Source organism: Balaenoptera musculus, chromosome 20 (assembly GCF_009873245.2).
Source record: "Balaenoptera musculus isolate JJ_BM4_2016_0621 chromosome 20, mBalMus1.pri.v3, whole genome shotgun sequence".
NCBI classification, from domain to species: Eukaryota; Metazoa; Chordata; class Mammalia; order Artiodactyla; family Balaenopteridae; genus Balaenoptera; species Balaenoptera musculus.
Window position 1 is genome coordinate 55873398 of NC_045804.1, and position 25097 is coordinate 55898494.

General features: G+C 43.1%; 1 protein-coding gene across 2 annotated transcripts in view; it reads left to right on the plus strand.

Moving 5' to 3' along the window:
* Positions 1 to 25097, plus strand: part of LOC118887536 (protoheme IX farnesyltransferase, mitochondrial) — a 108427-nt gene that overhangs the window by 17533 nt on the left and 65797 nt on the right. For both annotated transcript variants that reach the window (XM_036838417.1, XM_036838418.1), the window contains one exon: positions 2324 to 2448. In XM_036838417.1, the coding sequence (XP_036694312.1) occupies positions 2324 to 2448 (125 nt within the window). The remainder of the gene's footprint in view (positions 1 to 2323; positions 2449 to 25097) is intronic.

Genomic DNA, 25097 nt, shown 5'->3' on the forward strand with positions numbered 1-25097 from the left:
TGGGCCTGCAGGACAGCGCTTCTGGGCCTCTGTTGGATGGGTCACACTTCATTGGCAACATTGATTTTATGTTTATTTGTGAAGGGACAATATGAGATTACCAAATAAAATATAATTTCAAGTGCTGTGAATGAAAGAATATATTACATTCACTGTTAATGAGATCCTGGTGTTGCAAAATGATTCCATGTAATGAATCCCAGGAAATCAATGAACAGTTTAATTACCGTTGTGGCAGTGCTGTGTTGAGAGTATTGCTTTCGTCAGTTTTACAAGTTATCAATTTTCTTTTCCTTTCTCTTTCTTTAATTGCTTTGATGAAGTAAGTATAAATACATTCTTTGTTAGCTTTTGATCTTTTTTTAAGAAATGTGTTACAAAATTCAGATTTCTTCCTCTGTAGTAATAATGGCCCCTGTATTATAAAAAAAATATACATTTTTTTATGTGTATTACCATTTACAATTTGTATATTTTTAAATGAGGCAATATTTCCATTTTGTAAATTTAATCATTGCTAAGTCTTACTAAAACATTGTCCCTTTCTCTCTGTCATTTTTTTGTAAACTGCTTTCTGTCTCTTCTCAACTTACCACTTGACCCATCAGTCAAAAATTTGATTTGCTTTCTGTGTTTATTGTCCATTACCCAGTCATGCTCTGGGGGCAAATAAAAAGAAACACACTGCTTTTGTGTGTCTCCATACCCTTTTCAATTTTAAACAAAGTGAATTTTCTTTTTACAGTATTTTTAGCTTGACAGTTCAGTGACTGTGTTGCTTTCTTTTCCACTATGGTGGTAATTGATTTTTAAAACTTATTTATAAATCATAATACAAAATATTGACCTGGATATTTAGAGACATCTAAAGTTGTTTTTTATTTTGGTGACTCTAGATTTTACTAATTATATATTGAGAAAGTTATCATGGATTTTCTACACTCTTTTAACTACCATAGATGTTTATAAGTAGTCTACTTTTTAAAAAAATAAATTTATTTATTTATTTACTTACTTCTGGCTGTGTTGGGTCTTCGTTGCTGCGTGCAGGCTTTCTCTTGTTGTGGCGAGCGGGGGCTACTCTTCGTTGCGGTGCGCGGGCTTCTCACTGCGGTGGCTTCTCTTGTTGTGGAGCACGGGCTCTAGGCACACGGGCTCAGTAGTTGTGGCTCACGGGCTCTAGAGCACAGTCTCAGTAGCTGTGGCACACGGGCTTAGCCGCTCCCGTGGCATGTGGGATCTTCCCAGACCAGGGCTCGAACCCGTGTCCCCTGCATTGGCAGGCGGATCCTTAACCACTGAGCCACCAGGGAAGCCCAGTAGTCTACTTTTGGTCTAAGATTCAAGGTCTCAAAATTGAGTCAAGAATTATTTCAACTGATTTACTCTGTGGAGAGAAGCAATTTACTGAGTTCCACTTTGAGAGGGCGAACCCTGCTGTCTGTTTTCCTTCGAATTCCCGCATTGACACCATGGACCCTTTGTTCTTTGGGTACCTCTAGGAAGGAGCCTGGGTGTTGAGGACTTCTCCCAGTCCTGACTTGTCGCCACACATGGGGCGACACGTGAGGAGCCACTGAACCCATGTGCAGGGCTGCTGAGTTGTGCAAAACAAGATGACTGATCCTAGAACACGGCCTGTTGTGAGGCTTAGTGGTTGATGTTGTGATGTCTGGAAAGAGGGACAAGCCTCCGCAAAGGAGGGTGCTGCTTGAGTTTTGCGCATCTCTTGCTAGGTAGGTATGGCTAGGGCTCCAGCCTCCTCGGGCTTATATTCCAGGGAGGAGCTGGAGTGTGACAAGTACCGGGAAGGAAATTGAAGGGTGATGTACCTGGGGAGGGCCTCCCGCACGTGAGACGGTCAGGGACGTTCTCCCTAAGACGTGATATTTAAGACAAGATCTGAAGGACGAGAAGGATCCAGTCATGGGAAGAGGCAGGGGGAACAAAAAGTACAAGGACCTTGAGGCAAAAAAGAGCCTGACCTGCTCAGAACAATGCCTGATGTCCAGCACGGTACTGGTCATGGGTTAGGCGTGCAGTAAATGTTTGTTGAATGAATAAGTGAGTGACTGGATCTGAAATACCTATCTTATTTTTCACTCTTGAGTGTAATGGAGTTGAAGGAAAAATTGGCATTTTTCTATAGTGAACACATATAGTTTTTATAATCAGAAAAATGTTTTGTAAAACTTTTTTTTAATGAAAGATCAGCCTACAGGTCGTGTTGCTGTAGTGGATTGTTTCATATGGAGGGGGCTTGCTTGGCCGTTACCGTCTGGCCCTGTGTGATGACAAGCTCTGCTCTGTTTCTGTGTTGCAGCCCTCGTGGTCAGCACCACCTCAGCCGGATTTGCCTTGGCCCCAGCACCTTTTGACTGGCCCTGCTTCCTGCTGACTTTTGTCGGAACTGGCCTGGCTTCCTGCGCTGCCAACTCCATCAATCAGGTCAGTGTGTCACCTTTCAGCTGGATCACGATTTTGTTACTTCTTAGGTGATGCTATTGTCACATTAAAAAAAAAAAAACCTTCCAAAATTGCACCTGTAGCTGGGAAGGTCCTGTGAACCTGTGTCCTACAAGGTCTGGGGCACAGAATCAATTTGTCTTTTCTTTTGAGGTGAAAAGTTTTCAAATATTTCAGGGGAGAGAGCGTTAGAGTATCTTCCTCAAATGACTAGGATTTGGGGTTAGGAAGTGTTTTAGGGCCGTCAGACTTTCTCCTCTTACTCACTTCAGGTACATTCCCCTGAGCTTACATTATTATGTGCTGTTCTTTCTTTGGTTTGACTTGTTTGCGTTTTAAACCACCACTATGCAAAACAGTGTATTTTAAACAAGCATATCCAGCTTAAAAAAATAAAATAAAATAAAATTTCAGTATTCAGTAAACTTGGTATGTGGAATCAGAATATATCAAAAAATTAATTAGCACATTATTTTTAATGCATCTTCCCCTCCCTATTATGTATTATTTTAAACATCAAAGTGATTCTCTAAAATAGTTTTTTTCCCCCCGCCTGGTCATTGTGGGGTGCCCCAGCCTTGTGGCTTTCTCATAAGATACTGTGGTGGAAAAGTCTTGGCTAAAACGTAAAGAAAGTCATTTTCATCACCAGAACACCCAAGAGGAGTTGGCACGGTTTTAAAACTGGAATTCAAGTTACCAGCAGGAAAACAGCTTGGCTGAGTGGATGCGTGAGTTGGTAGTCTGTAAAAACATGAGCGTTTTCATTCGGTAATGCCTAAAATCATTGTGTTTTTTACAATGTGTTATCAGCTTTTTGGAGAAGGATCAATCTATTTCAAATAAAGTTAATTTTCTGTTACAGTTTTAAACATCAAAACAGTCTTACAGTGAGGTTCAAACAGCCCTGCTCCTCTGTCCCTCCTGTAAACCATGATTCCATCTCTTCCAAGTGGCGCCTACCCTTTGCTGCCCTCCCATATTCCCTGGCTAAGAGGATGATCATGGTTTCACAATGAACATGGTTTTAATGAAAATTGGAGTAAAAAGCAGTACAAGGAAAATGGATTTATGTGGCTATTTTGGGGTCTAGGTTTCAAAATATTTTTTAAATTATTACTTTTATGTAATTATAAATCTGGGTCATAAGATTAAGCCAGGAAAACATTCTAGTTTTCAGGCTCCTTTTTTTTTTTTTTTTTAATTTATTTATTTATTTATTTTATTTATTTATGGCTGTGTTGGGTCTTCGTTTCTGTGCGAGGGCTTTCTCTAGTTGCGGCGAGCGGGGGCCACTCTTCATCGCGGTGCGCGGGCCTCTCACTATCGCAGCCTCTCTTGCTGCGGAGCACAGGCTCCAGACGCGCAGGCTCAGTAGTTGTGGCTCACGGGCCTAGTTGCTCCGCGGCATGTGGGATCCTCCCAGACCAGGGCTCGAACCCGTGTCCCTTGCATTGGCAGGCAGATTCTCAACCACTGCGCCACCAGGGAAGCCCCAGGCTCCTTTTAAAAATTGAAGAACTGCACTTATCCTTGGGATATTAACTGCTGTCTTCTGTTTCAATTACACGAGTTTTAAATAGAGGCTCCAGACAAAAGTGTGGAGACTCAGAAAACAACAAGAAACTAATAAGTGTCAAACGGTTCAGAAATCCCCAAATATTCTAAAAGATAATACAGAATGGCCTTGAGTTGGAGCTGCCTGCCTCCCGCTCCCAGCACCACCAGAAAGAAAAAGGTGGTTCAAGAATTCATCACGGGGAAAAACCCTTCAGTTGTAGCAAAGAAATATCTGGAGGAAATAAATGATTTACATTTAGGCAGAAATTTGTGGAAGCTGAACATAAACCAAGGTTTTAGAAATTTTAGAAGTTTAAATGAGCTTAGATGGCTGTGTTAGTTCGCAGTCTGTAGGAAGTACGTTTGCTGCAGGGGGTGAGTTGGGTTCTGTCAGTTTTTTTTTAAAATTTACTTATTTATTTATTTATTTTTGGCTGTGTTGGGTCTTCATTTCTGTGCGAGGGCTTTCTCTAGTTGTGGTGAGCGGGGGCCACTCTTCATCGCGGTGCACGGGCCTCTCACTATCATGTCCTCTCTTGTTGGGAGCACAGGCTCCAGCTGCGCAGGCTCAGCAGTTGTGGCTCACGGGCCCAGTTGCTCCGCGGCATGTGGGATCTTCCCAGACCAGGGCTCGAACCCGTGTCTCCTGCATTGGCAGGCAGATTCTCAACCACTGCACCACCAGGGAAGCCCGGGTTCTGTCGGTTTTAAACTGGTGGGGTTCTTTCTGTGCTGACAAGTGGCAGTGCCTGTAGCTTCCGTTCATTGCCTCCGTAGGCTGGTTTCCTCGCCTGGCCCACCTCTCACGAACACAGCCGTCCTGCTCATCTTCTGGAACGCTCGCACACCCCCTGCAGCAGCGTTGGGCGTGGCGTCCGCCCTTCGTCAGTGCTGTTGGACGCATGAATAACTTCCTCATCTTACTGTATTCATCACATTGCTTCCTCCCACTTGCCTTGGACTGTGATTTCACTGGGAAGCTTTGTAATACTTAAAAAATCTCAATGATTTCCACCGCTGTCGAATTTCATGGTTATTATGGTATCAATTAGCTTCTTAAATTACAGTATTTTCTAAATAACGTTGGAAATATTTTAGTTCTAGTGTTGTTAAGCAGTCTCATAAAATTAAAACGGGAACGTGAGGCGGTTTTCATTAGCGCTTTTCTTTAGTGTAAGCAGACGAAGAGCACGAGGCCACAAGAATTTGCCTGAGTTTTTGAACAGCAGATAAAGAAAGAAATAGTCCTTGGCAAAAAGGAAGCGCTTCCTGCTTTTTTTTATCTGCGCCCCGCAGCATGTAGGATCTTAGTTCCCCGACCAGGCATCGAACCTATGCCCCCTGCATTGGAAGCACAGAGTCTTAACCACTGGGCCGCCAAGGAAGGAAGTCCCTTCCTGCCTTTTTAAGGGAGCTGGTGTTCAACTGAAAGAATGCAGATGTGTGGTTGGTGTGCACGAACGTTCTCCAGCTTCTGATAGAGTTCTATAGGGAGAAAATGTCCTTCCGTCACGTTTATAAAAGGATTCAAATAACAGTTCACATTTTTTTAATATTTCTCTTAGGTGTTATTCATTTAGTTCTGAGTATTTCTTCTTCGTCCCCTGCTTCTGTGATCTCTCTGTGTGAAAGTAGGAAAAATAAAGCGTTGGAAAACAGTTCTTACATTTCTTTTAAGGAGGGAAAATGAGGTTTAGCTTCTGATTTATGAAGTCCTGACTAATGCATAAAGAGATTCATGTATATGTAAGAAACCACTAACATGACAGTATAAAAAGGAATTACACCCATGTTTTGTAAACCATATGCATGCTTCATTTAAAGCCATAGGGCAGCTTGAAAGCGGGAATGCCTCCCAAGGATGAACGCAACCCATAAAATTCAGCGACTGGAAGATAAAATGTTATAGGTGGCCTTGACTGATCACATCTTGTAAAACGGGAGACCAAAAGGAAGAAGCTGGATAAATTCAAGTAGAATGAGTTAACAAGTTGAAAGATAAGAATTATCAGAAAATTATCATCACAACTCTTGGCTATTTGACATAACAGATATTGTTGTAATAAGCTGTATTGGGGATTATTTTACTTACGTTACACATACATGAATTTTTTTAATAAAGGTCAAGAGTGTATGTCAGTAAGTGCATTTCTACAGGATGAATTTTAACAGTGATTCCATTTTATGGATGTGCCACAACTTTCTCAGCCAATCCTCTATGGTTGCAACTTTTTGCTTCTACAAGTAATGCCACACGCACCTCTGTTTTTAAAGGACAAAATACTGGAAGTGAAATTGCTGAGAGAAAGGCTACCAGCCAAAGCATATATGAAAATGATTTAATGCTGGAATGTATGATCTTAGCAGAATAATTAATTTCTAATATTCATACAGTGCTTTAGAGTTTACAGAACATATTTACATAAATTATTATTTAAGCCGTACAACCCTGTGGGGTAAGTGGCATTATTTCCATTTCTATTTGTAAAACGTTTTGTTTTGCCATTGAATTATTCTTTTTAAAAGCAACATTTAAAAATTATGATGAAAATAAAGTGCTTATTGCACATCAGTGAGAAACTATAAGTAAGTAAAAATAACAGTAACATTTTTAATTTTATGTCCCCTTGTGCCAGGCACTGTTTTGTGTGTGAGAGTCACAGCAGAGAAAAAGCAGAAATCCCTGCCCTCGTATCTTGTATCCCAGCACCCAAATAGATCCACCGCTTACCATTGTGATTTATGTTATTACTGTACAGACTTTTTTCACGCACATACCTTCATATTAATTTCTCACAGAAATGATATATATATAATATGTATATTTTCTATATATTTTTTCTTTTAAGTAGTATGTTATGAATGTCTTTCCATGTCGATATTCGCTATATAGCATGATTTTAAGAGTCGTATATAGATATACCATGATTTGTTTAATCGGTTTCTCCTTATTTGACATTTTAGGGGTTTTCAATTTTTGCCCAAATAAATAATGCTGAGCCGAAATTCTTGTAGCTGAATCTTTGAACATGTCCAAAACTATTTCTTTAGGTAGATTCCTGAAATTGTGCCACTGTATTAAAAGGTATATAGTTTTCAAAATAAAAAGTTAAAATTAAAAAAGATATGTATTTTAAGTACAGCTTAGTTTCTTCCCTGAAGGTCTTTTTTTGTTTGTTTGTTCCAAATCAGCTTATGCTTCCACTTGGCAGCGTGTGAGAGCTCATCACCAACGCTGCGCATTAGAAAATCTATGCTGGCTTTATAGGTGACCTTAGACGTGTCCTTTTAATTTCATTTATTTATTTATTTATTTATTTGGCTGTGTTGGGTCTTCGTTTCTGTGCGAGGGCTTTCTCTAGTTGTGGCGAGCGGGGGCCACTCTTCATCGCGGTGCGCGGGCCTCTCACTATCGTGGCCTCTCTTGTTGCGGAGCGCAGGCTCAGTAGTTGTGGCTCACAGGCCCAGTTGCTCCGCGGCATGTGGGATCTTCCCAGACCAGGGCTCGAACCCGTGTCCCCTGCATTAGCAGGCAGACTCTCAACCACTGAGCCACCAGGGAAGCCCCAGACGTGTCCTTTCAATTCAAAGTGGTTTGATTCCTCAGGAGGTAGAGTGGTTTTTTATTTGCGGAGACTGTTTAAATGCTTATTTGCCATTTCTGTTTGCCCATTTTGCTGTCCGATGCTTGCCTTTGCTTAAGAAGTCTCGAAGTATGTAGATTGGATTAACTTTTTCTCATGTAAGGTCGGAATATTTTCTGCAGTTTTTGGGGGTTTTTTTTGAAGTGCAGATGTTTCATATGTTTATGCAGTCAGATCTTTTAATTTTTAATACAGGGTTTCTTAGTCTTGGCACTTTTGACTGTTTGGGCTGGAAAACTTTGTCCTATGCATCCTGGGGTGTTTCCCATGGTCCCTGGTCTTTGCCCACTGGATGCTGTTAGCACCAACCCCCTAGTTGTGACACCTGAAAATGTCTTCAGACGTTGCCCAGTGTTGCTTGGGGACTACAGTCCCTTGGTTGAGAACCACGGCTTTGATGATTTCTACTTTTGGTTTCACTCTAGATCCTGGCTATAGCTCCTGCCTCGGGCAGTCTCTGGCTCACCTTTCTTCTTACGTAACTGCCCACTGATGGCTGCGGTGACCACGTGGCCTGGTTTATGCTGGTGTTCCTCGTGTAATTATTAAAAACGCCCCTTTTAACTCAGTTTAGACAAGAAATCCTATGTTTCTCTCTTCATAGCCCACCTACGCCTTCCATCTTTCACTATAAATGTGGTGTGGTAAAAGCAGCTTTGTATCAAATGATTTGGGCTTGGGTTCTGGCTTTTCTACTTCCAAGTGCACTGATTGGACCCAGGTCACCTGGCTTGCCTCACCGTCACCCTCTCTGTAGTTACGTGTTGGATCTACTATCAGGCTAATTGTGGTGCTGTGTGTGCGCCTGCAAATAAGACCAAGAATGTTTTCCTCCGTTATTACTCTTCTGTCGGTAGATTGTTCAAGAAGTTTGGTGACTTGTTTTGTGTTGGATCTCTTTAGTTTTTATAATATCCCTGGCATACTGAATACTGCGGTTGCCGTTTACTCTCAGGGTAACTGGCTGTATTGATGGGCAGCCTGATGATTCAAAATGTCTTCCTCCTATTGAGCCAAAGTCGGTCTCCTTATCCCTCCAAACTACGGGTCATTGTTCTCCTGTCTGTGACAGTTCAGTGTCCCTTCTTCCTTTTGACCGTGCTCCCAGTCTGTCACTTCCTAACTGTGGTCAATAGGCTCTTGTGGTGTTGCAGTAAAATTATTCTTCTGTAGCTCATCCCTAGGGAACGCTTTACTCCTTGAGACCAGTGATTATGATTTACTGATCTTGTCTAACCATCACCTCTTCCCACAGCATATAGCTGGCCAGGAGGGTGAAATTCCAAAGGAAGTCATATTGGGAAAAAAAGGAATATTTATGGGGGAAGCGAGGGAGAGTAGCAAGAAATCCATAATAACAGTAGTCGCAGCTGACACTTATTTCACACTTAACCAGATGCCAAGTAAGGTTCTAAGCATTTTACAAGTATTAGCTTGTTTGTTTAAATCTAGGTTCATGGGATTTCAAAAAATGGCTCTTTTGAAAGATGAAATAAATGATGAATGAATTCATACCCTAGACTTAGCTCGAAGAAGAACTATTGATGTTCTCAGAGACTTTATTTTGGAGAAGATTACGAGAAAGGCACAAAACCTAAGTAGAGTTTCAGATCTGAGAGGTAGGTTATAATTAGAGAGGTAAAGGAGATAAGGTCATGTTATCTTTGGGATCTAGTGTATCAGAATGTTGAAGAATTTTTATGAAAGGAAATGAAAGAGATCAAGAGGTGTGAATAAAATAGGGTCAAGAAGAGACCTGTTTTTTGTTTGATACTGACAATACTTGAGAGACTTTTCATGGCTGAAGTAAGGTAAAAAGGAAGGGCTTTGGATGAAGAGCTCTGAATTATAGGGTGGGTAGGGCAAAAGAAAATTTACATCCTCTTAAACTCTGAGAGGAGAGACAGATAAAGATTTTCCTGTTTTCCCAGTGAATATGAGATTAATATCTAAAGCATCTTTCTCTGTTTTCCCTTTCTCTGATGTTTTTTTTTGTTTTGGCTCTGCAGTCTGCCTTGAGCAATAGGAGTTGACTTTCATCTTCCATGTTGAACAGAAGTGGTTAGGAAACTCGGTGTTGTATTCTGGGAGAGGAAGGCTGATGTCAGCGAACACTGGCAATGTGATGTATAGAACATATCGTGTGTGTAAGAAAAATCAATATGAGAAACGTATTTTTCTTCTGAATGTTGTGATTTGTTTGACTTTGATGTTTTAACTGGTGGGCAACTTGCGTTCACTCCGAGGCTTCTGAAATCCGCAACTTGTGGCTTATTCAGATGACTCAGATTAGCTACTGCGCTAGATCAGTTTTGCAGAGTCTTTGAATAGCATGTGGGAAAAAGTCTCCAACTAAATATGTTTTTTATATAAGGCAAATGATGAGCATTACTGAGCAACGTCAGAAAGAAAATGCGTTTTCAATGCAGAGTCTCTTTTCCTGCATTGATACAACCCCAAATAGTTCCTAAATTACATTTGATTCTCTACTCCAGCATGATCCATCTAAGTAGAGTGAGTTTGGCATGGGAATTCATAACTGCATAACTCTAGGTGAAGTTTGGCCAGCAAATGTAGAGATGACGATAATTTGAACATATATTCATAGACAGTATTTTATAATTTACGTGCCACCTTAACTGGCCATTATTTTATTTGCTTCTTACAAGAACTCTGAAGTGGCATCATCCCAGTGCTGTAGAAGAAAAAACTTGATCACACATCTGAACCTGGTCAAATTGAGAGCAGAATTTGTGGGCCGTGGGCCCCCAGTTCACTGCTTCTTCCCCTCACTTGAAATGTGTTAGTTCGGGCACCACTCGGAATAGGGCTGTTCCCACTGAATGAGTCACCTTCCCCCAGGTGACCGGCATCTTTGCTGCAGAGCCCTGGAGGTGAAGGAACCGTCGTGGGCCGGCAATGTCTCTGTCTCTAGTGAGACAGGGAGGATTTGAAGCACTACGCCCTGTAGAAGCCAAGTGCTCCATTAATGTTAGCTGTTATTATTGTTACTGATATAAAAGTGTGGTCTGTTTCTGGCCCACTTTCAGAATCTGGTTACCATCCAGTTATGTCCAGTTAGGGTCATAATATAGAGAATGGGATATTTTCCTCAGTGTACTGAGAGCCTTGGGTTAGCCTTGCAAACTAATATATGCGTGTGTGTGAATATGCGTATATATTTATTTCAAGCATGTAATACCTGCACGTGGTATTGGAATATGTGGTGACTTGGGCTCAGCAGGCATTATTCGTCCTCTGCCACTACATAGCCATGTGGAGTTGTGTAGTCAGTGCTGGTAAATCTAAGAAATACTGGTGGAAAAGGTTGATAAATCACAAAAGCAGATATTTAATTGAGACATAATGGAAATAATGGAAGTGATACTAATGTAGGTTTTTGGAGTTGTGGTTCTTGGCTTGTGTCTCTGGGTAGCGGGTTGTGATTCACTGTGATGTGGGAGGTTTAGAAACTTGCGTCCTGCCTGGATGGCTCCCTGTCTTCTCAACCCAGCAGGAGTCAGGCTGAGTTTTTCCCAAATTATCTTTCTTTTTTTTTTTTTTCCCAAGTCTTCAGTTATGTTTTGCCTTTCCTGATAGCTTGTTCATCTGAATCCCTTCAGCTTGTTTGTTCTCTGCTCTGAACCAGCCTCCCTGCCCCGCTGTTTTCTAGGTTAGGTTGACTCTTGGTTGACTGATGACACTGATGTCAAACTTGACCCTGTGGACCGACCCTGGGAAGCCATCTCATACTCACTCTCTTTGCCTTAGTCGCTGCTTTTAGGGTTTAACACATGAAAAATTTCAATGTTTTAGTATTTTTACTTTAAAATCGGAGTCATTTGATGACTCTGAATTCCATACTGAACTTCCAGACACTTGAAAGGAATAGGAATAGGAATCAGGGTGTCGACGATGGACAATGGAACAGATCTGTTAGACCTATGCTCTTGAATCCAGACCGACTTTTGAGGATCCTTTGTTTGTTGCTATTTCTAACCAGTAAAGGAGCTCCATGCTGCTTTAGGCAAGGCATTAGACCTTTAACATGTGTACGTAAGTGATTAAGTAAATCCTAAACTTGACATTTTCACGGCCACCCAGTCCTGTCGTATCGATTTTCCAAGAAGTTTTAGAAAATATTGTTTGGCAAGAAGGGGAAATTACTTACCTGTGTGATTAATCTTAAGGAAAATTTCACTCTGGCATTTCCTTCAGATCCTATGCCAGATTTCTCTTGGAAGCAATGATCACAGGGGGAACAAAGAAATTCTAAAGGATTTGAATGATGGAATGTAAAGATAGGATGAAACAAAAGAGAAAATTTGGTAGTTAATAAGATTTATGTATACTTGTAATAGAGAGTGTCCTTATACCTGAAAATCTACTGTGTAACCTTACAATACTAAGAAAATACGCAGTTTTAGCTTTTATTCCAACGGAGATTTCTTTAATCCTAGAAGATATTTACCTGCTAGCTTATAAAAAAGAAAACTACGGCTGAAATAAAAGTCTAGTGTATTATCCTAACATTTTCATTAATATATCTGAGTAAAATTACGTTATTCTGATACCGCTTTTAGCAAAAATATGGTTGATGATCTAGAAAATTGCTACTGTTCATATTGCTGTTATTAGGTGAACTAATACGAAGGATTAAACGGTGCTGTGTATAATTTCCTTAAACAGCTTGCTGAAGATACGAGACTAAAGATTTCTCTCCTAAAGTTAATGCTGTCAACTCCTAATTTAAAATAATGGGGATTAAACAAGACGTGGGATGTTAAGAATTTTAAAATATCTTAAGACCAGAGTCTCAGTTCTTATCAGAATATTCAGGGATTTTGTAAATTAGGGTATTAGTAAAGGACACTTTTGACTGAGCCTGGATTCCCTCCTTGATTTTCACTTGCTCTTGAGTAAATGACAGAATGGCAAAATAGCTTATTTAAATAAGCATGCGGTTAACCTGGAACAATTAGACAGTCCCCTGATCCAAAGTCTAACATGTTTTCGCATAAGAAGAAAAGTCGTTCTTAAGTTTTTCAGCAGAGAGATATTTAGCCATCCCAAATACCTCTGGCTTAAGTAAAGTCAGGTCGCATTAAAAAATGACGCTTTCCGTAAGTACTTGGTGAACAATCAGGCTTCAGGACTTTGCTTTAATGCCTTTGAAAGTCAGGAAAATGTGACTGAGCTGGTTTTCACTCGCGCAGAATTTTGTTTGTTCTGCTGAGTTCAAGTCAAAATCGCCGAGGCTGGGGGGTGGGGGGGAGGCTGTCGGAGTCTCCCCGGTGTCCCCCGCCTGTTGGAGAGAGGCTCCGATTTGCCCGTGACCAAAAAGCAGGGTGCTGTTAGGTAGTAGGAAATGCTAGTACCCGGTGGTCGTCTCTTCCTGAAAGTCATTTTCGGGAAGGACCCTCGCATGTTCATCAGCTCCTTTTGCCAGTGATCAAAAGGTCAGTCCCTGCTCTGAAGTAGCTCCTAGTCTGGTAGGGAAGACAGTTGTGTAAATAAGTACAGTGGAATAATAAAGCGCACTAGTATAGGGGAAGAATACAGGCAGTGCCGTAGGTGTACAGGGAAGGGGCCGGGAGTGGTCATTGCCCCGTCTGGAGGGCAGGAGAGCTTCCCCAAGAAGGGACCAGAGCCTCCCAAGGTCAGGTGGGCGTTTACCAGCTATATGCGTGTGACAGGGGAACTTTCCAGGCAGAGAGAAGGTCATGAGTAAAGACCCGGAGACTGAGGCCCTGGGTGGGGCTGTGCTGTGAGATTCAGCCGAAGAACCCAGCAGGGGTGGGGCATCGCGGCCAGCCTGCCATGCTCAAGCATCCGGACTACCCTGTAGGTGCTGGGCAGCCATGGTGGGTGGTCATAAAGCCATCACACCTGTAACGGCTCTCGAGCGCTTTAAGGGTGGAGAAGGCGCTGACTTTGACCCACGGACGCCGCGTGGTCCGTTTCCTCTCCAGCCCCACCTCCTTCCACATCCCCGTCTTAGATTGTGGCGTCTGCCGGCATCACAGCTGAAGTGTCATTCATTCAGCAGACGCTTCCTACAGGCCTGTGTCGTGCCAGGCACTGTGCTCGGTGCTGGCAGCAGGAAGGTTGCTCCTCTGTTGGAGTTTAAGTGGAAAAGCAAAAGGTGGGCGATAAATATTTTAACAAGAAAACACCAGGCAGGGACGAGGACATGATGAACATAGAAGCAGGCAGTGCAGCAGCGTCAGGTCCCCACCTGCATCACCTGGGCAGCGTGCCTTCATGGTGCTTTTCACGATTGTAAGGATGCATTTGGGTGATTGATTGATTGTAAGCTCAGCGCGGGCAGTGACCTTGTCTGTTTCTCTGGCACAAGGGAGCTGCTCAGCGAGGCCAGGAAGGCTGAGGGTCGAGCCCCGGCTCGCTGGCCAGGCTGCTGGTGGAGGTTCGGTATCTGCCACCCATGAGCCCTGTGACTCAGGCGGTTGACCTAACCTGTCTCAGCAGAGGAGGTCGTTGAGAAAGTAAATGACGCAGTTAGTTCTTAGAGAAGGGCCTGGTACTTAGAAGGCAGGCAGGCAATGTTAATTATTATGACTTCTTATTAACAGGAATTTATTGAATGAGGAAAGGCGATGGGGAGATTTTCTTTCTATAAAAATTGATTCAGCTCTTCTGTGACGCCAGGCTTGAGGACAGACCGGTTCAGGTAACAAGTAGAGCTCACGAGAGCTTGAAGGGGCGTCGCTAGGAGAGATGCCAAGTTAGAGGACTTGATCGTTCATTTGATGTCCTAGTGCGGAAGAGAAAGGTGTGTACACACCTGGTAGATTTCTGACATGGGGGAGTGGGTGGACAGAGTGCCGTCCACCCACCGTGCCCGAGTGGGGAACACAGAAGGAGGAGCAGGTCTGGGCAAAGAAATAATAATGCAGTCTGGATTTGGTGGCTGTGGGGGGTGGGGGGTGAGGGCGGGTAATGTTTGCCGCGCTTTTGGCGTCTCCAGGTGGAGATGGGTAGGGCCAGCATCCGAGCAGGAGACAGAGAGGACGAGAATGTGGAGAGCTGGTACCAGAAAACTGGCGGTGGGCATCCAGGTGAGAGTGAATGGGGGCTGGGGGCAGAGAGCAGCCTGGACTTGAGGACAGTAGAGAGGCTGCACCCTGTGGGCTGGGACTGGTGTGTACATTTTGGGTGTTTTCTGTGATGGGAAAATAGAGAGCTTGGACAAACAGTGGGAAGTTATGTCGGAGGCGTGTGGATGGATCGACTCAGAATAAAACCCCAAGTCCCCCCTCTGGGTGCTGCTCTCCTCCCTCTGGCAGCCTTGCTCATCCAGCTCCAGCCATGCGGCTTCCTTGCCCTCACCCCAGCCCGTCAGTAACGCTCCTGGCCAGAGTCCGGGGGTCCTCGTGCCCACTGCCTCCTCACAGGTGTCCACGTGGCTTCGCTCCAACTTCCGCTCAGGTGGCTCCCGCCCTGAGCCAAGGGCAGGCCCGCACTCTGCACTCCTGTCCCTCTCCTCTGACGTGTTTTTTGGTTCGTTGTCTGCTTCCCTCACTAGAATGTCGGCACCATGAGAAAAGAGCCTTGGTTTTATCTATTGCTCTTCCCCCAGGGCCTAGAAAACAGTCCGACACATAGTAGGAGCTCAGCATGTGAAGGAGTCAGTGATGAATGTTGCTTATCGTTTGGTGGGAGAAATGGGCGTCAGTCAAAAAATGACACAGATAAATGTAAAATCACAACTGTGGTGAGTGGTTAAGGCGTTCAGGGCACACAGAGGGGATGCCTAACCCGTCCGTGAGGAGGACAGTCAGTGGGTTGATGCCGGAGAAGCAAACTCGAAACCTGCGCTTGGCCTCGTCGCTCACCCCGGTCTTCCTGTGGATTGCGTCTTGGGGTGAGGAGGGACTTACCTGGGGGCACATCCAGCTGTGCACCCCCCAGCCCCTTAGGCTGCCTAGTTCCTGGGACTATAATTGTGTTTGTAGGAAACAGTCTTGCTGGAAAGTGATTATAGACAAGCCTCAGAAGTGAGATTTTTTTTTTTTTTAAACCTTTTCCGTGATCACAGGGAATTCATCTCAGTTACCCACAGTGATTTTTTCCACTTTCAGAGACAAATGCTTTGGAGTCTCTTCCTTCCATGTTTTACTTGCCATTTGAGGGCTGTGTGGTGGCCTTGATGAACTCGAGGGTGAGTGCCCTGACGAGGGGGCAGCTGCTGTGCTCAGCCCAGATCAATGCAGAACCCGTGCAGCTGGAACCTCCGGTTTTTCAATACAAGCTAGGCACTTGGGTTTTCCTGTGAAATTTCCTGAGTTTTCAGTGTGAAATGTTGGCTCAATTTTTTGAAACCCTGTGTATTCCAAACAAAACCTGTCAGTGGATTGAATTTTCCTTGAGGACTCCACCCCCAAGTCTAGCCTTTGAAATAGGACACACAATTTATATATTATCATTTACCAAAGTTTTTTTAAGAAGAAGAAGAAAGGATAGAAAAATCTTCCTTCTGAAACGGAATTCTTCACAACTAAATGGTGGAATGCACTTTTCTCCCCTTATTTTCATCATGCCAAGAAAAGTGAAGCACAAAATATCTCAGTAAGTTAGATAGAATCAAGCCGGTGAATCTCAGGTTGGAGATTAAGCGGCTGCCTTTCTTGGACACGTGTGTCTTCGCAAGCTGTACCACAGAAGAGCTCATTATTTCCAAATTTAAAAAAGGGGGTATGGTACTGTTGTAGCATCCAAAAGGGAAAGTCAAGGAGGGTCAACTGAAAATTGCTTCAAGAAACACCTGGAAATTTCAAATGTGTTTACAATTATTCTTCCACTCATGGCGATGGCGTTACATTTCAGAAAGTGACATTAATTGTAATGGAGTAACACAGCTCTCTGTGAAATTTAAGTCCGTTGAGTATCAGCACCTTCAAAGACAATAAAAATTCCAGCCTGCATTTATCTATCCCCCTGTGAGGAATTACTACAATGGATATTGTATCATTCCATGTGAAATTCTTTGCCTTAATCATCTCTCATTTATTTGCAGTTGTCTGAGGTCAGTTTTCCACTTTGCAGTTGTCAAACAGCTGTCAAATTAAAAGACCAGATCCTGTGTTAATTTACATTTCATGCCATTCCATAGTAGTACATTTCTTGGCTTAAGTATTTAAATAGTTATCATGTCTTAATCATCCTTTCCCTCATTAGCCCATTTTCTCCCCCACAAATGTCCACATACAAATTAAGTATGATACTCTAAATATCTCTATTATTTTCTAAGCATAGCTTTAAACGATTTTCGTGAACTTTTAACAAAATCACTTGAATTAACCAATTAATCCACGGTTGCTTTTGCAAGAAGAGAAAGTCAAATCAATGTAAACATGTCATTCTCACTTTCACTGTCATGCTTGTTTGCATCCTTACTTTTATCATTTCTGTCAAATTGAAGCCTAAATAGTAACTGGATGTAGAATTCTTAATTTGCTTTCTAAATGTCTGCATAGGAGAGTGTAACAGTAAAAAATTCAGCGTTCATTTTTAAAGTTCATTGATCAAAGACATGTTTCTGGATATGCCACTGATGTTTTACTACAAAGTGTCTCAAGCTGCCAGCAAGTGACATTAACACTGTAATCCTCTGTAAAGAGGTGTTAAAAGGTAAACTGAGGCATCTTAAATTTTTCAAGAGTTTCTTCGAGCAAAAATCGATCCAGCCTGGGCAGCTCCAAACCAGAAGCGGTTAGGGGTGCTCCCGCGACAGGAGCCAAGGAAAAGGCTTTTCCTAGAGAGGAGGCTGGCGAAGCCAGGAGATGATTTGATTGGCTGTAGCTTGAGCCTTATTTGGGAACTTGGTTGGCTGTTTGTGTTTGGCTCTCCTTAGGTTTTGACTTCTTCACCTCGAGATATTTACAGGCTTAGGTTTTGTTTTGCATACGCAGGCTGCTGAGACATTGGGGACATCTCAGTCTAAAGGGCTCCTTGTTTATTGAATTTAACAGAGGTTCACTCCAGGTGTTTGAGGCATATGTCAGAGTTAAGTAATTCAATCAAAGAATTACAGTCATAAGCATATATAATTCTTAGTTATTCGATAGAAAACACTTTAAGTGGATATTCTTAAGTATGGCCATTAGAGATTAGTATGTGGTAGCACAAAAACATTCCCCTATGAAGTTATATTTAACCTTTTGCACTCAGGTCATTTTAATCAATATTTGTTTAGTATGTGTTTTCCATAAACTTGTATGTTAGGGCTTAATTTAACCTTTTCTGGATTTTGATGCATTCTGCCCTGATCTCATAATTCCCTGTAGCTTTCTGTGACACCGTTTATTAGATTGCATTTTATGTTTTGCATGTCTGAATGTGCACTAGCCTCTGAGCCCCTTTCTAGCTGCAAGGGCATATTTTGTTTATCTTAATTCCCGGCACCCGGCACTCATTGAATGGCTGTTGAATGAGAAAATGAGCCTGCAAGTGATAAGGTAGCTCAGTGGTCAAAGGGGCCTAAATCAGCATTGTTGCTCTGGGCCTTTGTTATTCTAACCTCATCACAGCTGTTATTTTAAAAAATCACATTTTACAAGGTAAAGAGGAGGATAATCCTGTTGTTTGTACAAATTCTCTTGGAAACTTATTAGCCATCTTTGAAAGGATTAACATTAAGATTGTAATAAAACAAGTTGAATTAAAATTCAATAATACGAAGGGAGCAGATAGAATCAAGCTTAAGTTAATGACAATGTAAAAGTTATTTATAACAGCACAGTAGGTTTTTTCATACAGTACTAAATGAGAGTGTTTATTAATTTCATCTTTGTCATTTGAAGACTTTAAAAAATTATTCTTCATTAATTGGAATTGCAAAATGTGTGGACGTAATGAGCTATGTGTTCTCTGTGCTCACAACTAATATTAGCTGTTAGTGAGAACATATTCCAGTGATGCATTTCCTCACAGAAACTTCATTACCAGAGGAAAAAATTAGATAGGAGATACAGAAGCCCAGGCTCTTCACATACCCTGCTGTCTACTCACCAGCTCTGCTTGGATTTCTGTAAGATGCCGGAAAGGTAATGTCTAAAACTGAACTTCTCATCTTTCCCCGTAAACCTGCTCTGGCGGCCCATCTCAGTTGCTGTCAGTCAATCCAGTGTGATGGTTGTTCAGACCAGAGACTTTGGAGTCATCCACGACCCCTGGTTTTCTCTTAAACCCCAGATTCAGTCCATCAGGAAATTATGCTGATTGGACACACACACACACACACACACACACACTCTTAGCTGTAGAGGTTATGAGGAGTGGCAGGAGGATGGTTGGACCGTCACATCACCACCACTGGTGTGTCTTCCCTGGGTTATGAATAGCCTCTCACTGGGGTTGCTGCTTCTTCAGCCTATTCTCAACATGACATCCAGAGTGACGTTCTAAAACGTAAGTGAGATCACATCCCTCCTCTGCTCAGAACCCGCCAGGGACTCCCCAGACCCCTGGGAACATCCTGCCTCGCTCCCCACAAGTTCAGTTTCTTCACATTGGCCAACACGTTTTCTCATCTCACTCATCTTAGGTCTTGAGAAAAGGAAATCAGTCTTATGTTCATAATGTGTTAATTATAAGTATTTATTAGTCATTGTACTTTCTTGTTGGTTAATTGCCATGATTGTTCTGTCATGTCTTTTGTCTATTTTAGTCTGAAGACATTTTCTTTTCAAATGATATCTAAGAGCTTTATGTGTGTTTAATAATTTGTTGCAAATATTTTTCCGAACTTTTCCTTGACATTGCCCTTTATTTATGTTTATTTATGTTATTTTGGAGTATAGGGAAGGAAGCCTTACATTTTTTAAATACTCAAATCTGTTGTTTTATGAGGTTTCTCCCTTGGGAAGGGTAATTAGAAAGACCTTCTACCTTCTACCTATATTTGGATTCTTTACAAAAAAAAATAGGTTATGAGGTGGTAATTTAACTTAATGTGGTCCTGAATTGTTAGCTTGTCATCCCAGGATTATTTTGAACTGCCACTCTTAAAATAGCTACCATTCTGTTATATTTGGATTATTTCTGTTTCACTAATCTGTTCATTCTGTTGTTTCTAGAACCACACCCTTTTAAGAAGTTGATCTCTGTAATGTACTTTGATGTCTGAGGTTGCATGTCTCCTGCAGTGCACTTCTTCTTCAAGACTTTTTTTGGTGCTTCTTATCAGTTTATTATTTCAGGTGAAGTTGAGAATCTTTGTTTTGAAGTTCTTAAAAGAAAAAAACCCATTGGGTTGTCATTAGAACTACATTGTACCTGTGAATTTACTTGTGGAAAACAGACATCTTTGCACTATTCAGTCTTCTTATCCAAAAGCATTTCCTAGCTCCTAAAGACTATTTGCTAACTCTTGAGGGCAGGAAGGTGCAAATATAACAGGAGACAGCACTAGATAGACCAGCCAATCTGCAGATGAATCCCAGCTTCAGAAAGGTTAAAATATAGGGGAGAAAAGCACGTAGAAGAATCAAAGAAATACACTGATTTTTTTCTGGTTTGCTCACACTTTATATTCTTAGTAAATGTAATTTCTAAAATTTAGACCTTCTCCCTTTTTTGAATGTTCATTCCTAGGTTTTCTTAGCTCTTAGATTTTTAGTTTCTTTAATGTCAGGTCCCATTTCTCACCTATTTTTCTGTTGTATCTGCCTGTACTCAGGCAGCTTTTTCTTTTTTCCCATACAAGTATGTTGTCATGTCTTCCTTAATTCTTCTTTTATGGTGTTGAGAGTAAAAAGCAAATGCTTTCCAAACTTTACTTTTATTTTTACTAGTAGGATTTTTTCGAACATACGTTCTACTGCCTCTCGGTACTGTTGCCACTGTTTCTGTGGGAAGGTTTTGATGGTCCCACTGTTACTCCCCGTTTATTCACCACTCAACTCACAGAGGTCTCTCCAGCCATGGTATCTGCACTGGTGCAGGGTGTGCGGTATTTGCTTGAAACACAGGCGTGGGTGCCAGTCCTCCTCTCTGCCCTTGTGCTTTGCCGCAATGGGTATGGGTCTCCCTTCCTCCGAACTCTGGTATTTTTGGGCTCTTCATCTGCCGCGAGGTGATATCTCCTGGTCCCACTTCCTATATTTTGTGTAAGTGTGTAATTTATGCCTTTATTGAAGCAACTGGTTCAGGTATTCAACTTGTTTTCAACTATTTTGTCTTCCTCTGAGCGTCTATTGTATATACCAGTCACTAGGCAACGGAGTTCACAGGAAACTCCCCGATACCTGGGGAGTGAGGAGGCAGACAGTAATTCAGTGATCACAGATTGTATTTGAAAAGTACAGGATTGCTTTCGTGAGCTCTGCAGATGAGAGGTGCCTGGTACTGTGTGAGTTTGTGAGAGGGATGGAAACGATGCCCAAGCTGAGGAAGATGAGTGAGAGTTTCCCAGGGAAGTGGGGGCGGGAAGAGCGTTCTAGGCAGAGTGGATAATTCGCGCACAGGCCCCGCGCGCGGCAGAAGGGAGCGTGGCGGCAGAAGGGAGCGTGGCTGAGGACAGCTGGGAGCGCTGTCACTGGAGGGAGGTGGGAAGGGGCCTGCTGAGTGCCCGGAGGCCGCGTGGCGGAGGGCGGAGGGCGGAGGGCGGAGGGCGGTGTACGTGCCACGGCAAGGTCTTTAAGAGCATTTGGAAGCCATTGTCACGCTCTAGAATCTCTAGAGGGATCACCTGATCAGATTTGGTATTTAAGCCAGAATGGACACGGCGAGAACCGTCAAGAGGCTTTGCCATTCTCTAGGGAAAAGCTGGTGGTGGCTTAGACCAGAGTGATGCCGGAGAGGGTGAGGTCGGAGAGATATTTAAGAGAGAAAATGAACAGCACCTACAGATTGATTCACACTTGAGGAAAGAGGGAGAGAAGCTGTCAAGGATGACTCCTCGGGTGTAACTTGTGAGATTAGGTGAATGGTGATACCATTCACTCACAGAGGACCTAGGTTTCATGGAAGAATCATGAGTTCAGTTTTGGACATGTTGAGTTTGAGGTACCTTCATTATAGCCAAGGGGAAATGACAAGTGGACAGATGGATATATGGGTCTGGAAGTCAGGATAGAGGAACGTGTTGCAGATGGAAATTTGAGAGTCATCCCGGAGATGGTGGTTGTAGCTGTGGACATGAACGAGCCCGGCCCTGAGGATCTGCGCTGTTTCCTGGCACGAGGAGAGGGACGCCCTTGCCGAGGACACTGGGGAGACAGAGGGGGAGAAAAGCAGGGTACCAGGGGAGCAGAGGGCATAATGAAGAGGGAGGGAGTGGTCAGCGGTGTAGAAAGCTGCCGGAGGCCATGCAGGCCGAATCCTCCACCCCTAAGTGCTTGTGTCTCCTGGTTCCTAGTGAAATGGGTTATACTTTGAATAAATACGTATTCAAATATATATATTAAATATATATTTTTCTCTGCTTGCGGCCTGCAGGGCCTCCCGGTGAGTCACTGCAAATAACCGTAATCATAATGATGCTAATAATAGCATCACTTTACATACATCATCTGATTTTATCTTTGTAGCAACACTCTAAGCTAGGTCTTGCTTTCCCCGTGGAACAGATGAGAAAATGGTTGCTCAGAGAAGTTAAGTGAGTTGCCTCCGGTTATTTGGCCAAATGGCAGAGCTGGAAGTCCTTCCAGTTTTATCTGACTCTGGAGCCCTTTCTCTCTTGACCCTGACTTACCCACCAGATTCCTAACCTTGCTTTGACCAAACATCAACACACAAGGCACCTGTTCGCAGATTCTTGTTGCCCTTTCACCAGCAGAGGATTTCTGGGTCTGACCTCCTCTGACGTTTTCTGCGTGTTGACCTTAAGCCTTGCCGTACCTCTCTCTGCTCTAGCTTCCCACTCCTCACCCCACAGTCGGAGATTTTCTAGGCGCAGGGCTGACTGCAGTCCTGGTCGGTGGCAGTGGCTGTGGGGCTGCTCTGAGGAAGAAAAATGCCCTTGACCAGCTGAGGGAAGCCGTGCCAAGCGGCAGGCGGTGCTGGGATGGCTGAGACCAGCCTCTCAGTCTTCACGAAAGCCAAGCGCTGGACAGTCCACTGGCCAGGAGACCACTGCTTCAGTAAACTGCGTTGAATTAAGATCTTTCCTAAGTATGCGTCTGCCAGAAACCAGCTAAATCCTCCCTGAATCCTAAGAAACCGAGGTAAGGCTTCCAGTGCTTGCCTTTGGGGGAGTCGCCTCTACACGGGGTCTGCCTGCTTCCACAAGGGCTTGAGAGCAGAAGCCAAGCCCATTCAGCCCCCGGAGAGGATGTGCAGTGGGACGGATGTGGAGAGAAGGCTGGGAGTGAGGGCGATACTGCGGTGCCTTGCGTTTCGAGGGTACCTCACAGTTTACAGAGCTGTTTCCTGAGCCAGGTCTTTGATCTTCCCCGCAGCTCCCTGACGTGCATGGAACAGGGGTCACCATGTGAGTACCACTCTACTGCTTGGGAAACTGAGGCTCAGAGGTAAAAAATCACCCTGCCTTGGGTGCCGGAGCTCAAACTCAGAATTCTAGTTTTTCTTCTGTCACGGAACCTATTGGTTCTTCTCCCGCTCATGCAGTAAACACCTTTGATCTGGGGAAGCGACGGCTTCTGAACTTTTCTTTACACTGCAGGCTCACAACTCATCATAATGAATATGGATCCCCAAATCATAAATCTCTTCTCAGCAGCCTTAAGTCAGTAATTTTCTTAAGACTATTTGAGTATAGAATGGATTCACATAGGTAATATTATTGATGCACGAGCTGTGAAAATTAAAACTTGTTGTAGAACTCAGGCTTTTTTCCTAGTGTGGATAAAGTAGCCCAGAGCATGATGGAAGCATACGAAACTAATTTGTCTGATTAAAAAGAAAAATTTTTACAAATCATAAAATTAGGAAGGCAGTTTATAATGAAAGGCATTCGATAGAGAATGTAAATGTTATTTCTGTGGTCTGTTTGGTGTTACGTTTTAATGTAAATCATGTATCCCAAAGAAACTGTGAAATTGCGAAATAAATCCGCTCTCCTCCGAGTCAGGCAACGTGAGATGGTGTGAGCAGGGCTTTCTGTGCGGGCAAAGCGTTCGCATGCTCACGGGGGTGAGGCGGGGCAGCCAGCCTGAGAACAACAGGTGCCTGCAGTGTATGTTCAGAGCCGTTTAAGTATCTTTAATCTGTCTGTTTTAAGTCAAACCATGTGATGTGTAGGCTTGGACCATTTTCCCTTCAGTATCAAGTGCTTTTCCCTTTTCTTCTCTTTTGGTGCCCGTGTATCAGTGGTACCGAGCTGTGAAATTAGGCTTGCTTAGTGTTACTGAAAAGCAGATACAGTATTTACAACAGTTACAGTCGATTGCCTGCGGTTGGTTTCACGTCTCTCTCTCCTGTCACTGTGACAGTGGATCTCTAAAGAATAAATCAGGTACCAGATTCTTTGTCTTCTGCTCAGTTCAGCTGTGAATAGGTTCGTTGTTGCATCAAATATTGCAGGGTGACCACTCTGTTAGACTCGGACAGCTATGTAGCCATAGAAAGAATCGCTTCATCTCTTGAACTTGGCACAAAATTTGTGAATTGGGTGGACAACCCCTTTAGAGAGACTAGTGTTTAGCGTTTATTATACGCCATTGGCATTCCTTCGAGGATTGAGAAGTGAGGGATAGTTTTAGTGAAGTGAGCCACATCCTAAGAATATTCCGCAAGCGGTTTCCCGTGGTGGTTTTCCCTAATTTCCATGAACATAGAATTAAGAAGTTAAGACTTCCGTAGGACAATCCAGAGTTGATTATTTTTTCTCATTCTGTTCAGAACGTGAGCTTGGGTGCTGCCGCCAGTCCCGCTGTCCTTTGTTGGTGGACGTTTGCCCTCACGGTCTGTGTTGCACATGTAATTTGTTAATGGGCCTCTTGATAATTAAGATGGTGTATTCATTTCATAGCACCCGCTTGTTAGATGATTACTTGTGGGAATACGTACGGCGGTGGCTGGGGGGGAAGGCCTGTGGCGGTCTTGCCGTCAGTGGTCCGGTGCCGAGCGCCCTCTGTGCCCTGGGTGCCGCTCGGCTCCCCGGCTCCCCTCTCTCTGCTTTGGTTTCTTTATCTGTCAAAACGTGGAGTCTCCTTTCCCACTCTTAGGAGGCTCCGGAGGGTTGGGTGTTTTCATTATGTGACTGTGGCCAGTGCTGGAGATTATTTGTTTAATGTTGAATCAGAACCAGTTTATAAGTTATACTTGAAACAAGTGTTCCTAATTTTAGAAATGTTCCTTTTCGTGTAGAATTATTTAAATCTCATTTTTTCTTCCTATTGCGTTATCAGTTTTCACTCTGGTTTGAAATCCAATAGGAAATGGCCAGTAAAAGCAGGTGACAAATTGATTTAGGAGATGCTGGTTGGGTTTCTTCCCCCTGAA